The 18625-nt window shown below is 48.1% G+C and overlaps 1 protein-coding gene across 1 annotated transcript; it reads right to left on the reverse strand.

Moving 5' to 3' along the window:
* Positions 1-978: 978 nt before the first annotated feature.
* LOC136699066 (E3 ubiquitin-protein ligase TRIM39) lies at positions 979-17914 on the reverse strand. Its single transcript, XM_066673508.1, has 11 exons — positions 17778-17914; positions 11926-12252; positions 11126-11426; positions 10502-10597; positions 8722-8955; positions 5612-5777; positions 4153-4224; positions 2753-2773; positions 2618-2644; positions 2296-2471; positions 979-2056 (listed from the first exon to the last, which is right to left on the reverse strand). Exons 2-11 carry the CDS (start codon positions 12228-12230, stop codon positions 1691-1693), a joined length of 1764 nt encoding a protein of 587 aa, XP_066529605.1. The 5' UTR covers positions 12231-12252; positions 17778-17914; the 3' UTR covers positions 979-1690.
* Between the last annotated feature and the right edge of the window lie 711 nt (positions 17915-18625).

Below are 18625 nucleotides of genomic sequence, written 5' to 3' on the forward strand. Positions count from 1 at the left end.
TGTAAATCTGAGTATCATCTGCACAGCTGTGATAGGAACAGCCCATAGTCCTGTAGAATCTGGCCAAGAGAAAGCGTTTATAAATTAAATAAATGTGGACCGAGAATAGAGCCCTGGGGGACACCACAGGTTACTGGCGTGTTCTCTGAAATATTATTTTCCAGCCTTCCAGGTAAGAAACGAACCACTTCAGGACTGTTCCTGAGAGTCCAACCCAGTTTGAGAGTCTGTCTATAAGAATCTTATGGTCAATGGTGTCAAAGGCAGCACTAAGGTCAAGAAGTAATAGAAGAGATACCTTACCATCCTCTGTATTTAAGCTCCAGTGGATCAAGTGTTTTCCACAATCAGGAAGAAGCTCCTCAGGCTTCAGAGAGGCTTCATCCGCCCGTCACTAGTGTTCATACAATGTGGGTCGCTTTAGAGAATAAAGAACTCTCTCCTTTATGAAGCTGCTGCACATGAGCCGTTTTCCATTGTGTATTAACAGACAGTTAAATTACTCCATAGATTCTTTATAAGAACCGCACTCATCACTGACACTGTACACAACAAACAGGACTAAACCCATCAAGCCCCACACCAGCTGTGGGCCAGAGGGGTGTAAAGCCCCCAGCACTGGGCTGAGGAACAGTGGAACTGTGTTCCTATAATCTAGATATCTTATTTTTCATTCATTCATTGTCTGTAACCCTTATCCAGTTCAGGGTGGCGGTGGGTCCGGTGTCTACCCAGAATCACTGGGCACACGGCGGGAACACACCCTGGAGGGGTCCTTCACAGGGCGACACACACTCACACATTAGGACACTTGTTGCCAGTCCATCTACCAAAGTGTTTCTGGACTGTACTGCTGACTCTGATTGGTTCTGTGGTGAGCCAGATTTAGCCCCGCCCACTAAGATCCGACAAGTGAAAGTCTTTAAATGTAAAATGATAAAAGCCTGTGTCCTTCTGAGGGACTGTGGTCAGGAGACGGGGAGGACACAGAGTGGACAGTGGGTTTAATTAAAGTTTATTTACAGATCACTAACACATTACACACTCCTGCAGTCACCAGCAACAATAAATTAAAACCATCTCCTGCAGACGATATTCTCTCAGCTCCAGTGACGTTAGTACAGTGAGCATTAACAACAATAACAATAATATCAGTAAATATTAATAACAATAATGTGTATCAATCCCTCAGCCCTTCACCAAAATCACAGGTCTGAACCGGTACCAGAAGTGGACGGAGTTCTGATTCGGGGAGAATCCAGGAGACGCGAGAACGCGAGTGTGTTTACAGCCCTCTCAACACAAGATCTTTAACACGTAAACAAAAACAAACTTTACACCATTTCAACCCAAAACTAGCTGAAACTGCATCCTGTTCCAAAGCACTGCAGAGCGCCCCCTGGTGGATCCTATACAGGGCTGAGTGAGTGGTGCCACCTTAAGGAGAGTTAGAGGCTAACCTTGATAGAGAATGAGTGAGTGAGGGTTAGGAGCCAGTTCTGTGAGGTGCTTCTCATTTAAAACCATCCTGTGAGTCTCAGTAAAGCTGGACAACCCGAGGACTGTCCTAGTTCTGCCCTCTTCCTATTGGACAGACCGGACTCTGGGCTTGAGTTATCTGGCTCTGTGAGCCGTAAGCCTGAGCGTAGGTGTGGAGCTGTGGAATCTGTGATTGGGAACCGTGGTGTGGTCAGGATGTGAACTGGGGGGCGGCGGTGGCCAGAACCAGGGGAACATCTTTGTCGGCGGTTCCGAACAGGGGGAACATCCTCTCGGGGAAGGAGACGTGGGAGGTGAAGTTGTAGATCTCTGAGCCTGTTTTGGCATTGAAGAAGGTCACCTGACCCTCCTCGCAGTCCAGGTACACGCCCACCAGACGGAGCCGGCTCGACACCTTCACCTTGGTCAGGGGCGGAGTGGTCAGGGCCCGGAGATGACCACTGCTCCACCACAGCGAGTAATAACCGTTCCTCGGACTCATGTCGAACAGACCCTTCCTCTGAGCAGAGTTCTTCACCACACCCAGCTTCCAGTCCTTATTGTCCCCTACATCCACCTGCAGAGACAGAGACACTCAGACAGGGAGACACACAGAGACGTGGAGACATACAGAGAGAGACTCAGACAGAGAGACAGAAATGCTCAGAGACAGGGAGACACACCGACAGAGAGAGACTCAGACAGACAGATAGAGGCACTCAGGGACAGAGCGACAGAGACAGGGAGACAGAGAGAGAGAGACTCAGACAGAGACAGACAGACAAAGATAAAGACACCCTTCACGGTGTCACTGACCTCCCAGTAGTGGCGTCCGGACTCGTAGCCCTCCTTGGCGGAGACACAAGACCAGACATCGAAGCGCTGGGCACTGTCCCTGTAGAACTGCAGCTTCTCTCCTCGCTTCAACTGCTTCCTGTCGTCTGAGAGGATGAGGAAGGGGTACGCGGTCACGGGGTTCAGGGTCACGTCCTCTAAACACCAACAACAACAGCAATTACATCATCATCACCTGTGATCAGATCACCTGAGACACACACATTAACACCAGGTGTGAACGAGGCCAGAGCGTCTGCTGTAATCAGTGACTGTAGGTGAAGTGAAAAGAGAAGAAACTCACCCATGTAGCCTTTCACTTTTTTGAGACCTAAAGAGAAACAGAAGTAACACACACTTCAGAGCAGCTCGGAGGAACTGGGGCTGAAATCAGGCTCAAGTGATGGCTCCAGATTAAATAAACAACATAAACTCTTACTTGATTTTATCTTGCGCAGATCTGCGGGACGGACAAACACAGGTCAGTTAGTTTACTGAGGTTTCAGAACAAAACAAATTCAAGTTTAATGACGCTGTAGTTCAAGAGCGCAGACCTGACCACGCTGGATAAAATATTAACTCTTCATCATCTGATTCAAACTTTAATATGAAGGTGACGAATCGGTACCTTGAATAGAATTTCAGTACCTGAATACAAGCTCCACCCACCACCACCTCATTTACATATCAGTTAATCCAGATGTTTTGGTAGTGAGCCAATGAAATTACAAAGCTCAGAGGCTCAGGAGCCAATGTCTGCATTCGTTTTAGTGGTGAGTGAGTGCACTGCGCCCCCTACTGCCCAAACTGGTGGATAAGAGTGGAGGAAATAAACAGTGGAGTAAACGGAGTGTGATGATTGGTTGGAGACAGTAGAATGATGTGATTGTGTAAACAGTGTGTTACTTCAATGGCTCAGAAGGCGTTGCTCCACCCCCTGAGTTTAGGGTGGGGTTTGTGGGTGGAGTCAATTGTATAAAACAAAACACAGTATAATTTGTCTTTAAATGGATCATGGAAGAAGAGCAGGGTGTGTTTATATCAGTGCACCAGTGTGTCAGTGTTGGTGAGTTCATGAGTGAAAGTGTAAGGATGTGGAGTGAGTGAGTGAATGAATGTGTGAGGATGTGGAGTGAGTGAATGAGTGAGTGAGTGAGTGTGTGAGTGAAAGTGTGAGGATGTGGAGTGAGTGGGTGAGTGAAAGTGTGAGGATGTGGAGTGAGTGAGTGAGTGAAAGTGTAAGGATGTGGAGTGAGTGAATGAGTGAGTGAGTGTGTGAGTGAAAGTGTGAGGATGTGGAGTGAGTGAGTGAGTGAAAGTGTAAGGATGTGGAGTGAGTGAGTGAGTGAAAGTGTAAGGATGTGGAGTGAGTGAGTGAGTGAAAGTGTAAGGATGTGGAGTGAGTGAGTGAGTGAAAGTGTAAGGATGTGGAGTGAGTGAGTGAGTGAAAGTGTAAGGATGTGGAGTGAGTGAGTGAGTGAAAGTGTAAGGATGTGGAGTGAGTGAGTGAGTGAAAGTGTAAGGATGTGGAGTGAGTGAGTGAGTGAAAGTGTAAGGATGTGGAGTGAGTGAGTGAGTGAAAGTGTAAGGATGTGGAGTGAGTGAGTGAGTGAAAGTGTAAGGATGTGGAGTGAGTGAGTGAGTGAAAGTGTAAGGATGTGGAGTGAGTGGGTGAGTGAAAGTGTAAGGATGTGGAGTGAGTGAGTGAGTGAAAGTGTAAGGATGTGGAGTGAGTGAGTGAGTGAGTGAATGTGAGTGAAGTGCCTGACCACACGCTCACGCTGAGCTCTAGATCTGTTCACTGTTTATTGTGTGTGTGTTTATTTTGATGTAATTTACCTTTGAGTGAAAAGTCTTTCTTCCTCACGGAACGGACACTAAGCATACTCTCCGTCTCCGGGAGAGAGGACACTGTAAACACAATCAATTTGTTTACACACACACACACACACACCTTTTGCTTTCAGACTCCACTGGAACTGATTTTAAAAGCTGTATTTCCTATAAAAGTTCTTCTAAGCAACCTCTCTCTAACACAGAGCCACACAGGCGTCTCTCTCTTTAACACGAGCCTGTGGTGACATACATCACCCTTTATAAGGTTTGGAATGTTCCCTACACAGCTTTAACATACTGTACGTCCTGTGTGTGTGTGTGTGTGTGTGTGTGTGACCTCATTTACAGAGTGACGGTGTGTGTGCTGAGGACATAGAGACCGCAGAAATGTTTATTGTAAAAGCACATTTTTGTTTCTAAAAGGTGTGTTCCATTCTTTTAACAATTCAAATGCCTTAGTCACCTGTCGTAGGCTACTCATTTAAAAGGTAATACATGTCATGGCAGAACCATCCCAAACATTTCAACCCTCCAGAGTTCCTCTCAGGCAGAAGAACCTCACACTGCGGGAAGGAACTGGGGCAAATCACTCCTGAGTCATGGTGATAGGGCTTCTGCCAAACAGGTCCCTAAGGCTTCGCAATATCAACAGTGTCAACCCTAAAGCCTAGCACCACACACAGAGTTACAGCCCTAAAGCCTGGCACCACACACACAGAGTTACAGCCCTAAAGCCTGGCACCACACACACAGAGTTACAGCCCTAAAGCCTGGCACCACACACACAGAGTTACAGCCCTAAAGCCTGGCACCACACACAGAGTTACAGCCCTAAAGCCTGGCACCACACACACAGAGTTACAGCCCTAAAGCCTGGCACCACACACACAGAGCTACAGCCCTAAAGCCTGGCACCACACACAGAGTTACAGCCCTAAAGCCTGGCACCACACACACAGAGCTACAGCCCTAAAGCCTGGCACCACACACAGAGTTACAGCCCTAAAGCCTGGCACTGCACAGAGTTATAGCCCTAAAGACTGACACTACACAGTATTACAGCCCTAAAGACAGGTGCTACATGGTGTTACAGCCCTAAAGACTGTTGCTACACAGTGTTACAGCCCTAAAGACTGGCACTACAGAGTTACAGCCTTAAAAACAGGCACAACTGTGAGCAAAATCCAAAATGACAGGCACGGCTGACAGTAAGAGCCCTAAAGACTGGCAGGACCAAGAGTAAGAGCCCTAAAGGCTGTTTCTACTGAGTAAATACTTTAGTTTTATTATACTTTGCATTTACAGTTTTAACAAGTACAACAACGCTAAGGCTTCCCATTCATGACTTTAAACTGTGCAGCAGCTGTACTGTGGCCTATTGGGCTTCAGAATGTTACTGATGGAGCACTTAAGGTGGAATGGGCAATAAGAGTGAGAAGATAACTCCAGTCTGGACTCTTACCTGAGTGTCGGTAATGCACCTCCCCCATGTGGATATCGTCGAGCCGTTCCCGAATGTCTCCGAGAGCCGCTTTGACCTCGCCCAGAGAGAAGTGCAGCTCCAGGTCCGGGTCTTCCTCCTGAGCACTGCCCATGTCTTGGTACTGGATACTGGCCTCATCAAAACTCTGAGCACAGAACAAGACAAACAGGCAAGCCTTCAAGGTCATCTATCTCTCCATCAACATTTTATTAACCTTTACATCACTCCAGAGAACACAGTTCCACTGTTCCACACGCCAGAGGAACCCCATCACTCCAGAGAACACAGTTCCACTGTTCCACACACCAGAGGAACACCATCACTCCAGAGAACACAGTTCCACTGTTCCACACGCCAGAGGAACACCATCACTCCAGAGAACACAGTTCCACTGTTCCACACGCCAGAGGAACCCCATCACTCCAGAGAACACAGTTCCACTGTTCCACACACCAGAGGAACCCCATCACTCCAGAGAACACAGTTCCACACACCAGAGGAACTCCATCGCTCCAGAGAACACAGTTCCACTCTTCCACACACCAGAGGAACCCCATCACTCCAGAGAGCACAGTTCCACTGTTCCACACACCAGAGGAACACCATCACTCCAGAGAACACAGTTCCACTGTTCCACACGCCAGAGGAACCCCATCACTCCAGAGAACACAGTTCCACTGTTCCACACACCAGAGGAACACCATCACTCCAGAGAACACAGTTCCACTGTTCCACACGCCAGAGGAACCCCATCACTCCAGAGAACACAGTTCCACTGTTCCACACACCAGAGGAACCCCATCACTCCAGAGAACACAGTTCCACACACCAGAGGAACTCCATCGCTCCAGAGAACACAGTTCCACACGCTAGAGGAACCCCATCACTCCAGAGAGCACAGTTCCACTGTTCCACATGCCAGAGGAACCCCATCACTCCAGAGAAGAGAGTTCCACTGTTCCTCACGCCAGAGGAACCCCATCACTCCAGAGAACACAGTTCCACTGTTCCACACGCCAGAGTAACCCCATCACTCCAGAGAACACAGTTCCACTGTTCCACATGCCAGAGGAACTCCATCACTCCAGAGAACACAGTTCCACTGTTCCACACACCAGAGGAACTCCATCACTCCAGAGAACACAGTTCCACTGTTCCACACACCAGAGGAACTCCATCGCTCCAGAGAACACAGTTCCACACGCCAGAGTAACCCCATCACTCCAGAGAACACAGTTCCACTGTTCCACACACCAGAGGAACCCCATCACTCCAGAGAACACAGTTCCACTGTTCCACACACCAGAGGAACCCCATCGCTCCAGAGAACACAGTTCCAGACGCCAGAGGAACTCCATCACTCCAGAGAACACAGTTCCACTGTTCCACACGCCGGAGGAACTCCATCACTCCAGAGAACACAGTTCCACTGTTCCACACGCCAGAGGAACTCCATCACTCCAGAGAACACAGTTCCACACACCAGAGGAACCCCATCACTCCAGAGAACACAGTTCCACTGTTCCACACACCAGAGGAACTCCATCACTCCAGAGAACACAGTTCCACACACCAGAGGAACCCCATCACTCCAGAGAACACAGTTCCACTGTTCCACACTCCAGAGGAACCCCATCACTCCAGAGAACACAGTTCAACACACCAGAGGAACCCCATCACTCCAGAGAACACAGTTCCACTGTTCCACACGCCGGAGGAACTCCATCACTCCAGAGAACACAGTTCCACTGTTCCACACGCCAGAGGAACTCCATCACTCCAGAGAACACAGTTCCACACACCAGAGGAACCCCATCACTCCAGAGAACACAGTTCCACTGTTCCACACACCAGAGGAACTCCATCACTCCAGAGAACACAGTTCCACACACCAGAGGAACCCCATCACTCCAGAGAACACAGTTCCACTGTTCCACACTCCAGAGGAACCCCATCACTCCAGAGAACACAGTTCAACACACCAGAGGAACCCCATCGCTCCAGAGAACACAGTTCCACTGTTCCACACACCAGAGGAACTCCATCGCTCAAGAGAACACAGTTCCAATGTTCCACACACCAGAGAACACAGTTCCACTGTTCCAAACACCAGAGGAACCCCATCACTCCAGGGAACACGGTTCCACTGTTCCACACACCAGAGGAACTCCATCACCCCAGAGAACCCAGTTCCACACACCAGAGGAACTCCATCACTCCAGAGAACACAGTTCCACTGTTCCACACACCAGAGGAACCCCATCACTCCAGAGAACACAGTTCCACTGTTCCTCACATCAGTCCTGATGGGCTTTATACACATTCTAGCCCACACGTTTTACTATGCCTGACATGAGTGTTGGTTTTTCTGCTATCACTAATAGATAGAGCTGGACGATACGGTCAAATTTTATATCACCATGTATTTCTCAAAGATACCGATATAACCCCGATACCGGTATAACCCCGATACCGGTATAACCCCAGATACCGGTATAATCCCGATACTGGTATAACCCCAATACCGGTATAACCCCAATACCGGTATAACCCCAGATACTGGTATAACCCCAATACCGGTATAACCCCAATACCGGTATAACCCCAGATACTGGTATAATCCCGGATACCGGTATAACCCCAGATACTGGTATAACCCCAGATACCGGTATAACCCCAGATACCGGTATAACCCCAGATACCGGTATAACCCCAGATACTGGTATAACCCCAGATACCGGTATAACCCCGATACTGGTATAACCCCAGACACCGGTATAACCCAGATACTGGTATAACCCTGAAATCGGTATAATCCTGATACAGATATAACCCTGATACCGGATTAATCCTGATACCGGTATAATCCTGATACAGATATAACCCTGATACCGGTATATTCCTGATACCGGTATAATACTGATACGGATATAAACAATATAAAAGCCACAGAATATCTGCCGTCAGTCAGTGACAGATGCTGTAAATAATGTGTATCATTGTTATTGAAACATTTTATATTGTGATATATACTGGCACTGAATTATTGCCCAGCCCTACTGCTACTACCTCTTTAAAGGCCTGTGTACCTGGAGGAAGGTGATGTGATCTTCCGAAGTTGCCTGAGCCTCCAGTCGAGCCCTGTGCTCCTGCAGCTGCCGAAGCTCCTCCTCCACCTGGGAAGCGACCCTGTCTCCTTGGCCAATCACACTATCCCTCTTGTCCTCGATTCCGCCCACCAGCTCGTTGCGGATTCGCTCCACGGAGTGAGTGACATCCGCCAGGACCTGCTCCACCTCCGACAGCTCGGCATGGGCGTAGTTCTAAACGACAACGATATTATCATCGCTGTGAAACCCACAGGCACTCTCCAGAAAACAATTCCTTAAAAACACAACTGTGACAACAGCAGGTCAGATTGATTCTTTTAGTCTGGATAATGTGCTTGTGACTGAGACGGATTCCTGGCTGCGTCTGCTCACTATGTGATTAAATGAAGCTGTGAGTTAATGATGAGTGAAGAGTTTATTGGGCGCTGCGTTGGTTCTGAGCTCCATCAGGAAGAAGCTGCAGAAGACTGTGATGGGTTTGTTCTGTTCTTGGGGACAGTACTGTGTCCTAAAGTCCGTGTGAGTGTGGGTTAAATCTGAGGCAGCCAAAGTATCAGACACAAAAAAGCAGAAAAAACAACACATTACCACCAGGGGCCACGAGCTCTGTGTTTACACAAAGTCGACTCCAAAAGATTTGACTCTATGAATCATTGGTAGTTGAATCTAATCTTTGTGAGTCGACTCGTCTTCACCGAGTCAGTTCACTGCGGCTGTATGCTCCGCTCTCGCTGTGAACAGAGGCGCTGCAGAGGGACCACGGCTTCAGAACCAGACTCTTAAAGTAACTCTGGGTATTTCAGAGTAACCTCTGCCCCCTGTCGCAGGACGGTGAGGACGAGAGAGGGGTTTAAAACAGAAACAGAGTCGACTCTCGACGTTTTAAACCACATTCTCCTCATGCTCCTGAAGTTAAACTCTCGTTCTTCCCCACAACCCTGAGACACAGTGGCAGACACCGCGCAGGCATCTTTTTACCGTCAATAAAGTGATTCTAGAGGCGTCCTGTCTCCTGCTGAGAAACAGAACAGAGGCAACCAAGGGAACAGAGGGAGAACAGGGAGCAGAGGGGGCAGGGGGAGAACGGGGTACAGTGGGAACAGAAGGAGGAGGGGGAGAATGGGGAGCAGGTAAAAGTGAACACAGTGGAGTCGCCCTAACCACAGCCCAGATCCAGGAGCATTTTCCTGTTTTATTTTCTGTGTATAAATCAGAAACAGGGAAAGAGCCGTTGGTTTGGCCACTCCGGGTTACACGATTTATGAGAGTGTTTGAATAATAATGACACAAAAACATAAAATATTTTGTGTGTAACTAATAACATAATAGTACACTGTAACCTCTTTTGTAGGGGACTGGTGTGTTTATGTGCCCTTTGACTGATATCTGAAATGTGTGTGATAGTGTAATTAAAGTTCTTCTGTGTCTGTAATAAACCTGGATCAATCCTCCTCTCGCTCTGTGAGTCTTTACAGCTGATTAATTAAGAAGTGTATTCCTGGCAGCGACACTGGTCTCAAGGAAAGTAATATTAAATAAATATCATAAATATTTAAAACAGGGACACACTGCACTGAACAGCACCCCCTATTGGTGCAGTTCTAATGTGAGTGAGTATGTGAGTGTGAAGGATTGAGTCAAAAATCAGATCCAATGAACCCTTCCTTTAATCTCCTCCTGCAGCCTTTAGCCTAGAGGTCTCTACAAACCCACAGTCACGTGGATTATTGATTACTGCCCGCTGTGGTGTAGTTCTTACTCTGAGAGTCTGGAGTCTGCGTTTAAGTTCAGTCAGACGCAGCGTCCTCCTATTGATGGACGTCTGAATGTCCAGCTCCGTTTTACCCAGAAGCTTCTGTAGGAGAGAGAAGAAGGTTAAAAGGCAGTTAAACATTGTATTGGTGTTTATTGTGTGTTGTGGCCCATTTTCTCTGTGTGCTCTGACCCGTTTGACTACGGTGTTGTGTGCTCTGAACTGTTTGACCAGCCGTTCTGTCTGTACAGAGACGGTGTTATGTGTTCTGACCTGTTTGACCACCCGTTCGGTCTGTACAGAGACGGTATTGTGTGTTCTGACCCGTTTGACCACCCGTTCGGTCTGTACAGAGACGGTGTTGTGTGCTCTGAACTGTTTGACCACCCGTTCGGTCTGTACAGAGACGGTGTTGTGTGTTCTGACCTGTTTGACCACCCGTTCGGTCTGTACAGAGACGGTGTTGTGTGTTCTGACCTGTTTGACCACCCGTTCGGTCTGTACAGAGACGGTGTTGTGTGTTCTGACCCGTTTGACCACCCGTTCGGTCTGTACAGAGACGGTGTTGTGTGTTCTGACCTGTTTGACCACCCGTTCGGTCTGTACAGAGACGGTGTTGTGTGTTCTGACCTGTTTGACCACCCGTTCGGTCTGTACAGAGACGGTGTTGTGTGTTCGGTGTTCCTCGAGGACGCAGATGGCACAGATGCAGCGCTGGTCAGTTCTGCAGTAGACCTCCAGCAGTCTGTTGTGTTCTGGGCAGGTTCTCCCTTTCAGAGCCTCGAGGGGGTCCAGGAGACGGTGGGAGGCGTAGAACGCCACCTGCTGGTGAGGCAGAACATGGGCCTCGCAGTAGGACGCAGTGCAGGTCAGACAGGAACTCACTGCCACCTGCTTCCTGCCTGTGCATATGTCACACAGGACCACCTCCCTGTTCAACAGATTTGATTAGATTACAGTAGATTTCAGTACACATGATACAGGATCACCTCTGTTCTACAGATCAGATTACAGTAAATTAGTTGAGATTAGAATACACACTACTCAGAACCACCTGTCTGTTCCACATATAGATTAGATTAGATAGAGAAGATCAGACAAGACAAGGATAGAGCGTGTTAAAGTAGACTATAGAAGGTTAGAATAGAAAGTATTAAAGTGGATTACGAAAACACATCACATAAAATTAGATTAGACTACAGTAGATTAGATTAGTGTACATGTTCTGGGATTAGATTAGAATAGACTGGACAATATCACACAGAGCCACCTCTCTGTTCTAGATTATATTAGATTAGACTGGATTTTAGTACACAATACACCGCGCCTCCTCACTGATCCGGATTAGATTAGATTAGATTAGATTTCTGCTCCGTCAGTGACATTAATCACTGCAACAGAATGACACTGAGGAGGACAAAGTGAACAACCTTAGAGTGACTCTGTTGAGGGGGCTCTGTCTGGGTCTGACGGCCGGCGGAGCGCCGTAATGCACTTCTCTGTATTTCTGTGTGATGTGAGCGAAGACCCGGTTGATGCTGAGCTCGGGTCTCTCCTCGAAGGCTCGTTTACAGAGCGGACAGCTGTACACCGAGCTGGACGCCCAGTACCCGCCGATACACGCCTGGCAGAAGTTGTGTCCGCAGGGAGTGGACACGGGCTCGCTAAACAGGTCCAGACAGATAGAGCAGGTCAGCTCCTGCTCTGAGAACACCTCAGAAACCGTATCACCCATCCTGAGCACCGCAGAACCGGGCCTAGAGGAACAGAACCATATTTCAGTCTTAAACAGGGACACAAATCAGCTCAGAACCCATATCAGCCATCCTAGAGGAACAGAACCAGACCCAATTCTTACACACGTCTACAGAACTTATCAGCACTCCTCAGCTCTACAGAACCCGGATCAAGTGGATCAGAACCAGCACTCTGTCTCAGGGCAGGTCCGGTTCTATTAAAGATAGTAAGATTGGTCCTGGCCCACTCCAACCACAAAAGTGTAAAGTGTACTAGAAGGAAAGTGTGTGTGCTAAATCCGTAACTGCACTTGAGGGCAGGTGTACTGTGAGTGGGTGGGTTTCTGGGAGTGGGTGGGTCCGGTCTGGTCCGACTGGGGGATTGTCTCCAAGAACAAACAACCCAATTCCTAAATAAACACACACCACAGAGTCAGGGCTGCACCCAGAGCTCAGAATGCTGCCTGTCTGGTCCTGCAGGAATGACTCTCTCTCTCACACACACACACACACACACACACACACACACACACACACACACACACACACACACACACACACACACACACACACACACGCCCAGCTGTTCTTCAGTGCTCAGGACCCCCACAAGACTGGGTCTGATTTGAGTGGTGGATCAGTGAGTGGATCAGACACAGCAGTGCTGCTGGAGTTTTTAAACCCCTCAGGGTCCCTGCTGAGACTCACTGAGTGGACACAGGGGTTAAAAACTCCAGCAGCACTGCTGTGTCTGATCCACTCTACACCAGCACAACACACACTAACACACCACCACCACGTCAGTGTCACTGCAGCGCTGAGAATGATCCACCACCACATCACACCTGCTCTGTGGGGGTCCTGAGGAACAGGGGGAGAGGGGGGTGAGTAAAGTATGCAGAGCCACAGATGGAGTACAGTCTGTAAGTGTAGAACTACAGAGTGACCAGTGGAGAATGCTGTTTGTGTGTGTGTGTGTGTGTGTGTGTGTGTGTGTATTACAGACTCCACAATCAGAGACACACACACACACACAGTCTACAGAAAGTTAAGTAGAATTTCAAGATAATCCTAATTAGAAAATTAAAATTCAGAACTCAGTAAATTTACACTGAAAGGTTATTCTTATTAAACTGTGCACAAAACAGCACTTAGAAAGTTAGACTTTAGGTTGAAATTATGACGAAAATGTCTTTTTTAAACACAAAATACATCCACCCCTCAGGCCCTGGAAGTGTGTGAATGTACAGTGACAGAGTACAATAACAAACACAGGACCATGATCCTTACACCACAAAAACCCTGCGAAGATCAGAGTGTAAAGTAAACAAACACCGTCCTCCGCATTCTGAGCGTGGCTCAGGCGGATTTAACACAGGTGTCGTGTGAGATGTGTAAGATAAGGAGTGTAATTACGACAGAAATCCTGCTCTGACACAAACATCTGACGTACCGCTGAAGGAAAGTGCTGTTTTTAGCCAAAACCCAAAGAGTTTTAACACATTAAAGAATAATCTCCTGACAAAACCAGCCCCGATTCAATTAAAAACACAAGACTGAAGAAGGATCACAGGCTAAACCTGCAAACGCAGGCCAGACAACAGGGTTTCATTAGCTAAAGGGGTTTCTAGCATGTTAGCATGCTAAATATACACTACAGCAAGTTGTATTTTCATCTGGCTGATGTTCAGAACCGGAAATGAGACATTTATGGACATCCACTTTCAAACAAACAATGCTAAACGCTACACGCTAACAGTGCTCTGAACGACTAGCTCATTAAGGAGCGCTAGTTTCCAAAGCCTGCTGTTCCTGTCAGAGATGGGGTTTTGAGACGGCACTAAAGGTGGGCGATATATACCACAATTATAATAATATCACAATATTTCAGTGTATTTTGTGCGAGAACGATATTCTTGACGATACAAATGAAACACAGAATAAAACTTTTACTATTTCAAGAACACAGTATTGTGACAAAAATGTTATATTAATATTAATTATATTAAATTATATGGTTTTGATCATTACATTTCTTTTTACTACAAGTATCAATCATTCAGAAGCAACAAAAAAATCTGTAAAAAATTGCTTATTTTAAAAACAACCGTAATTCTAATTAAAATAATAATAAATAATAACACAGCATAAATCTAAAGAGTCCTGCAGAGACCAGTAGGGCCCAGTAGAGTCAGGTACAGTCCTGTGGAGACCAGTGGAGACCAGTAGAGTCCTGTACAGACCAGTAGAGACCTGTAGAGACCAGTACAGTCCAATAGAGTCCAGTACAGACCAGTAGAGGCCAGTGGAGTCCTGTACAGACCAGTAGAGTCCAGTAGGGACCAATAGAGTCAGTACAGTCCAATAGAGTCCAGTAGAGTCCTGTACAGACCAGTAGAGGCCAGTGGAGTCCAGTAGAGTCCCTGTAGAGTCCTGTAGAGTCCTGTAGAGTCCTGTACAGACCAGTAGAGTCCAGTAGAGTCCAGTAGGGACCAATAGAGTCCAGTAGAGTCCTGTAGAGTCCTGTAGAGTCCAGGAGAGTCCAGGAGAGTCCAGGAGAGACCAGGAGAGACCAGGAGAGACCAGTGGAGTCCTGTAGAGTCCAATAGAGTCCTGTAGAGTCCTGTACAGACCAGTAGAGTCCTGTAGAGTCCTGTACAGACCAGTAGAGTCCAATAGCGTAGGAAAATGCAGTGGAAAACTGGTAAAAGTCAATACTCATTACCAGTATCCAGTGATGTATTCTAGGGTTTACGGTTATGTCTGGTTTGTCACACACAGAAACATCATGAAGGGTGAGCTATATTTAGTGAACATTGTACAACTCCCGAGAACAGTCTTAATGTAAAACGTCACGTCAGTTAAAACAAGTAGGAATTCAGTAACAAACAGCAGTAGCAGGGGTGTCCACTCCAACCCTGTGGGCCCTGTGGCCCTACCTTAGTTCCCACCGTCTGTAGCAGGCTGTAGATCTCAGCTCCTCTGCGTCTGCCTTGTCCTCAGACTAATCTAAGACTAAGGGAACCAGTCGGTTGTGTTTGTGGTGCTGGTGTTGAAATGCCTGACTGCCCCCTGAGTGCTGATGAATGAGTTAAGATTCCTGAGTGTGCAGGTGTGTCTCTCTCTTCCTTTCTCAGCGAATGCCACTCGTTCTTATCACCTTTCACCGAGCGGCTGGGATGAAGGAGTATTTGCAGAGTCTCATGATTCAGGAGTATTCAGAACCCTTCAGGTGCTCCAGACACGTCAGCACTGCAGCATTCTCCTGTGGAGGGCACTCAAAGAGGACGGGAACACACCCCACAGAGTGCTGCCATGTGACTGTTCCACACCTGTGACCTGCTTTGGTCAAAAGCAGTGTCTCCCCCCCTGTGTAAACAGCCCTGTTCAGCACCTGTTCCTTTAAATGATAATGAGCCGCTCGCTGTTCACCCCGACCCCGAGCGCACAGCAGTGAGGAGCGAGGAGCAGAAGCTCTGGTTTTTAGCCGTTTTCACTCTGTTCTCTTTCTTCTCCGTTTTTACTCAGTGCTCTTATTTCTCCGCGCTCGTTGTGTCTGTTTTGCTGAGTTTAACCCCGTCTTTGCGCTCTCACATAAACACGGGTCCGGCGCTGTGATTGGACAGACTCAGACGAGGGGCGGGGCCATTCTAAAGTCTCTGCACTTGACGTCAGAAGTGGAGCAGAATCAGAGCGGCTCGTTTTATACTGTGTTTCTGACTCAGGCAGCGCACAGAAAACTGACTGGGGACTTGTTTCACAGTGTGTGGGTTGGTGGACTCCAGATCCACACTTTAATGTGAAAAAGCACTTCCTCTCTGGAGTGATGGAGTTCCTCTAGGAACCTCTCTCCCCCTCTCTCTCTCTGTGTGTGTGTGTGTGTGTGTGTGTGTGTGTGGAGTTTCAAAACTGTTCAAGTAAGTGTCAGTCACGTGTGGTTAATGAACTCAGAAAGAAAACAACAGCCTGGTTTTGCAACAGAGGCAGAATATATTCATCATCAACATAATAATAATAATTAATAATAATAATCATCATCATCTGCAGTGGATTAAAGGCTGAAAATCTGATAGAGTGTGGAGATGATGAGAAGAAAGATGTTCACAGAAGAGCGGGCTTTATGTTTTTTAGCTGCTGTTGGACAGTCATGACTGAGTTTCACTCTAACACTCCTCTCTATCTCTCTCTCTCTCTCTCTCTCTCTCTCAACCCCGCCCCCGTTACCCTGTCAGAGCTCGTGAGAAACTGACCCAGTCTAATGAAGCACAGAGAACACACACAACCCCAAACTAATCCCCCGAGCCCTCTCAGACCACACTGCAATACCGTAGAGATATCATCGGAGGGTCAGATCCTGTAGGGGGGCGCCCCATCCTCGTATCACACAGTCCTAACCCAGACAAACAACCCCCCGGTTTACTGTAATAATCCCTCTTTCTCCTGGGGCTGAGCACTCAGTGCTCCACTCGCTCGGCCTGTGAGACAACAAGAAGAGACCGTGAACACCTCTGCTCTGTTGTCCTCGTCCAGCCGGACCTGTCCAGCGTCATTCCAGACGAGTCCCTGTCCACCGCCCCGACATGCGGGAGAGCAGAGAAGCCCAGCTCTGGGGGTCTTGACACCCCTCTGGTTGACTCTTGGCATTGGGTGTGGTGACGTTAGACTCATGTGCAGCTGCTTCATGTATTTGTACAGGGTTTTCACACGGTGCCCACAGCAGGGGCAGCTTAAGGCCACTGAACTACAGACTGCTCTACAGACAGGTTCCCTTCACCTCCACTGGAGAGGAACCTGAGTCTAGAACGGGTGGGCAATCTTATCCGCAAAGGGCCGGTGTGGCTGCTGGTTTTTGTTCCAACCAACCAGGAGGTCACATGATCATTTGTTTTACTCAAGCCAACTAATTAAAGGAGTGAAATCAGGTGTACTTGAGCCTGAATGGACTTAAATCCAGCAGCCACACCGGCCCTTTGCGGATAAGATTGCCCACCCCTGGTCTAGAACCTGCACTTCACTGAAAAACACTCTGCATTACTTTGAGTTAGAGAGCTATTCAGTTACACACTCACACACACACACACTAACAGGGCGAGCAGCCAGCGTCAGTGAAGCTCATGAACATTCACATGACCTAGATCCTCACTCCAGGTAGAACACCTTAGTGGGTTCCACAGGGGTAGACCCTGGGCCAGCCGGGTTATAGATAGGTTCCGGGAAGTCCGAACATACCGGGTGACCCGTCTGGGGGCGTTGTCTGGGCTTGTGGAGGAAGCTGTTTACCACTGTTTACCCTGTAAACGACTCCAGAATAAACACCAACAAACCCAGCTAAAGGAGTCCGAGGGGTTCTAAGGAGGAACCGGGCCCTGGAGGGTCACTACTACAGCGGTCTGACTCGGCGCACACCGCACTCTAACACACACAGCTCCAATTCGAGTGTTCCAGTCCACCTTAAATGACTGTAGCGAATCCCGCTTTATTTAAGGTGGAGACCAGAGACACCGTACCCACTCTAAACCCAGCTCAAAGCTCTCAGAGGTTCTTACCTGTTCTAGATAGCGCCGGGCGAGTTCTCCTCGGGAGAGACAGGGCTTCTGAAAGTGTGATGGAGTTTGGTCAGAGAAAAGTGGAAAAGTGAGTCTGGCAGGATTCACCAGTCTCTCTCTCTCTCTCTCTCTCTCTCTCTCTCTCTCTCTCTCACTCACACACACACACACTCTCTCTCTCTCTCTCTCTCTCTCTCTCTCTCTCTCTCTCTCTCTCTCTCTCTCTCTCACTCACACACACACACACTCTCTCTCTCTCTCTCTCTCTCTCTCTCTCTCTCTCTCTCTCTCTCTCTCTCTCTCACTCACACACACACACACTCTCTCTCTCTCTCTCTCTCTCCTCTCTCTCTCTCTCTCTCTCTCTCTCTCTCTCACTCACACACACACTCTCTCTCTCTCTCTCTCTCTCTCTCTCTCACTCACACACACACACTCTCTCTCTCTCTCTCTCTCTCACACACACACACTCTCTCTCTCTCTCTCTCTCTCACTCACACACACTCTCTCTCTCTCTCTCTCTCTCTCTCTCTCTCTCTCATCTCTCTCTCTCTCTCTCACTCACACACACACTCTCTCTCTCTCTCTCTCTCTCTCTCACTCACACACACACACACTCTCTCTCTCTCTCTCTCTCTCTCTCACACACACACTCTCTCTCTCTCTCTCTCTCTCACTCACACACACTCCTCTCTCTCTCTCTCTCTCTCACTCACACACACTCTCTCTCTCTCTCTCTCTCTCACTCACACACACTCTCTCTCTCTCTCTCTCTCTCTCTCTCTCTCTCTCTCTCTCTCTCTCTCTCACTCACACACACACACTCTCTCTCTCTCTCTCTCTCTCTA

Source organism: Hoplias malabaricus, chromosome 6 (assembly GCF_029633855.1).
Source record: "Hoplias malabaricus isolate fHopMal1 chromosome 6, fHopMal1.hap1, whole genome shotgun sequence".
NCBI classification, from domain to species: domain Eukaryota; kingdom Metazoa; phylum Chordata; class Actinopteri; order Characiformes; family Erythrinidae; genus Hoplias; species Hoplias malabaricus.

Bases quoted from the DNA above. Each gene is read 5' to 3' on its own strand.
- LOC136699066 (XM_066673508.1), bottom strand. From the start codon at position 12,230: ATGGGTGATACGGTTTCTGAGGTGTTCTCAGAGCAGGAGCTGACCTGC. The intron at 10,598-11,125 runs GTCAGAACACAC...TCTCTCCTACAG, and splicing joins CCGAACGGGTGGTCAAACAG to AAGCTTCTGGGTAAAACGGA. The intron at 2,472-2,617 runs GTGAGTTTCTTC...GTTGGTGTTTAG, and splicing joins AAAAGTGAAAGGCTACATGG to AGGACGTGACCCTGAACCCC.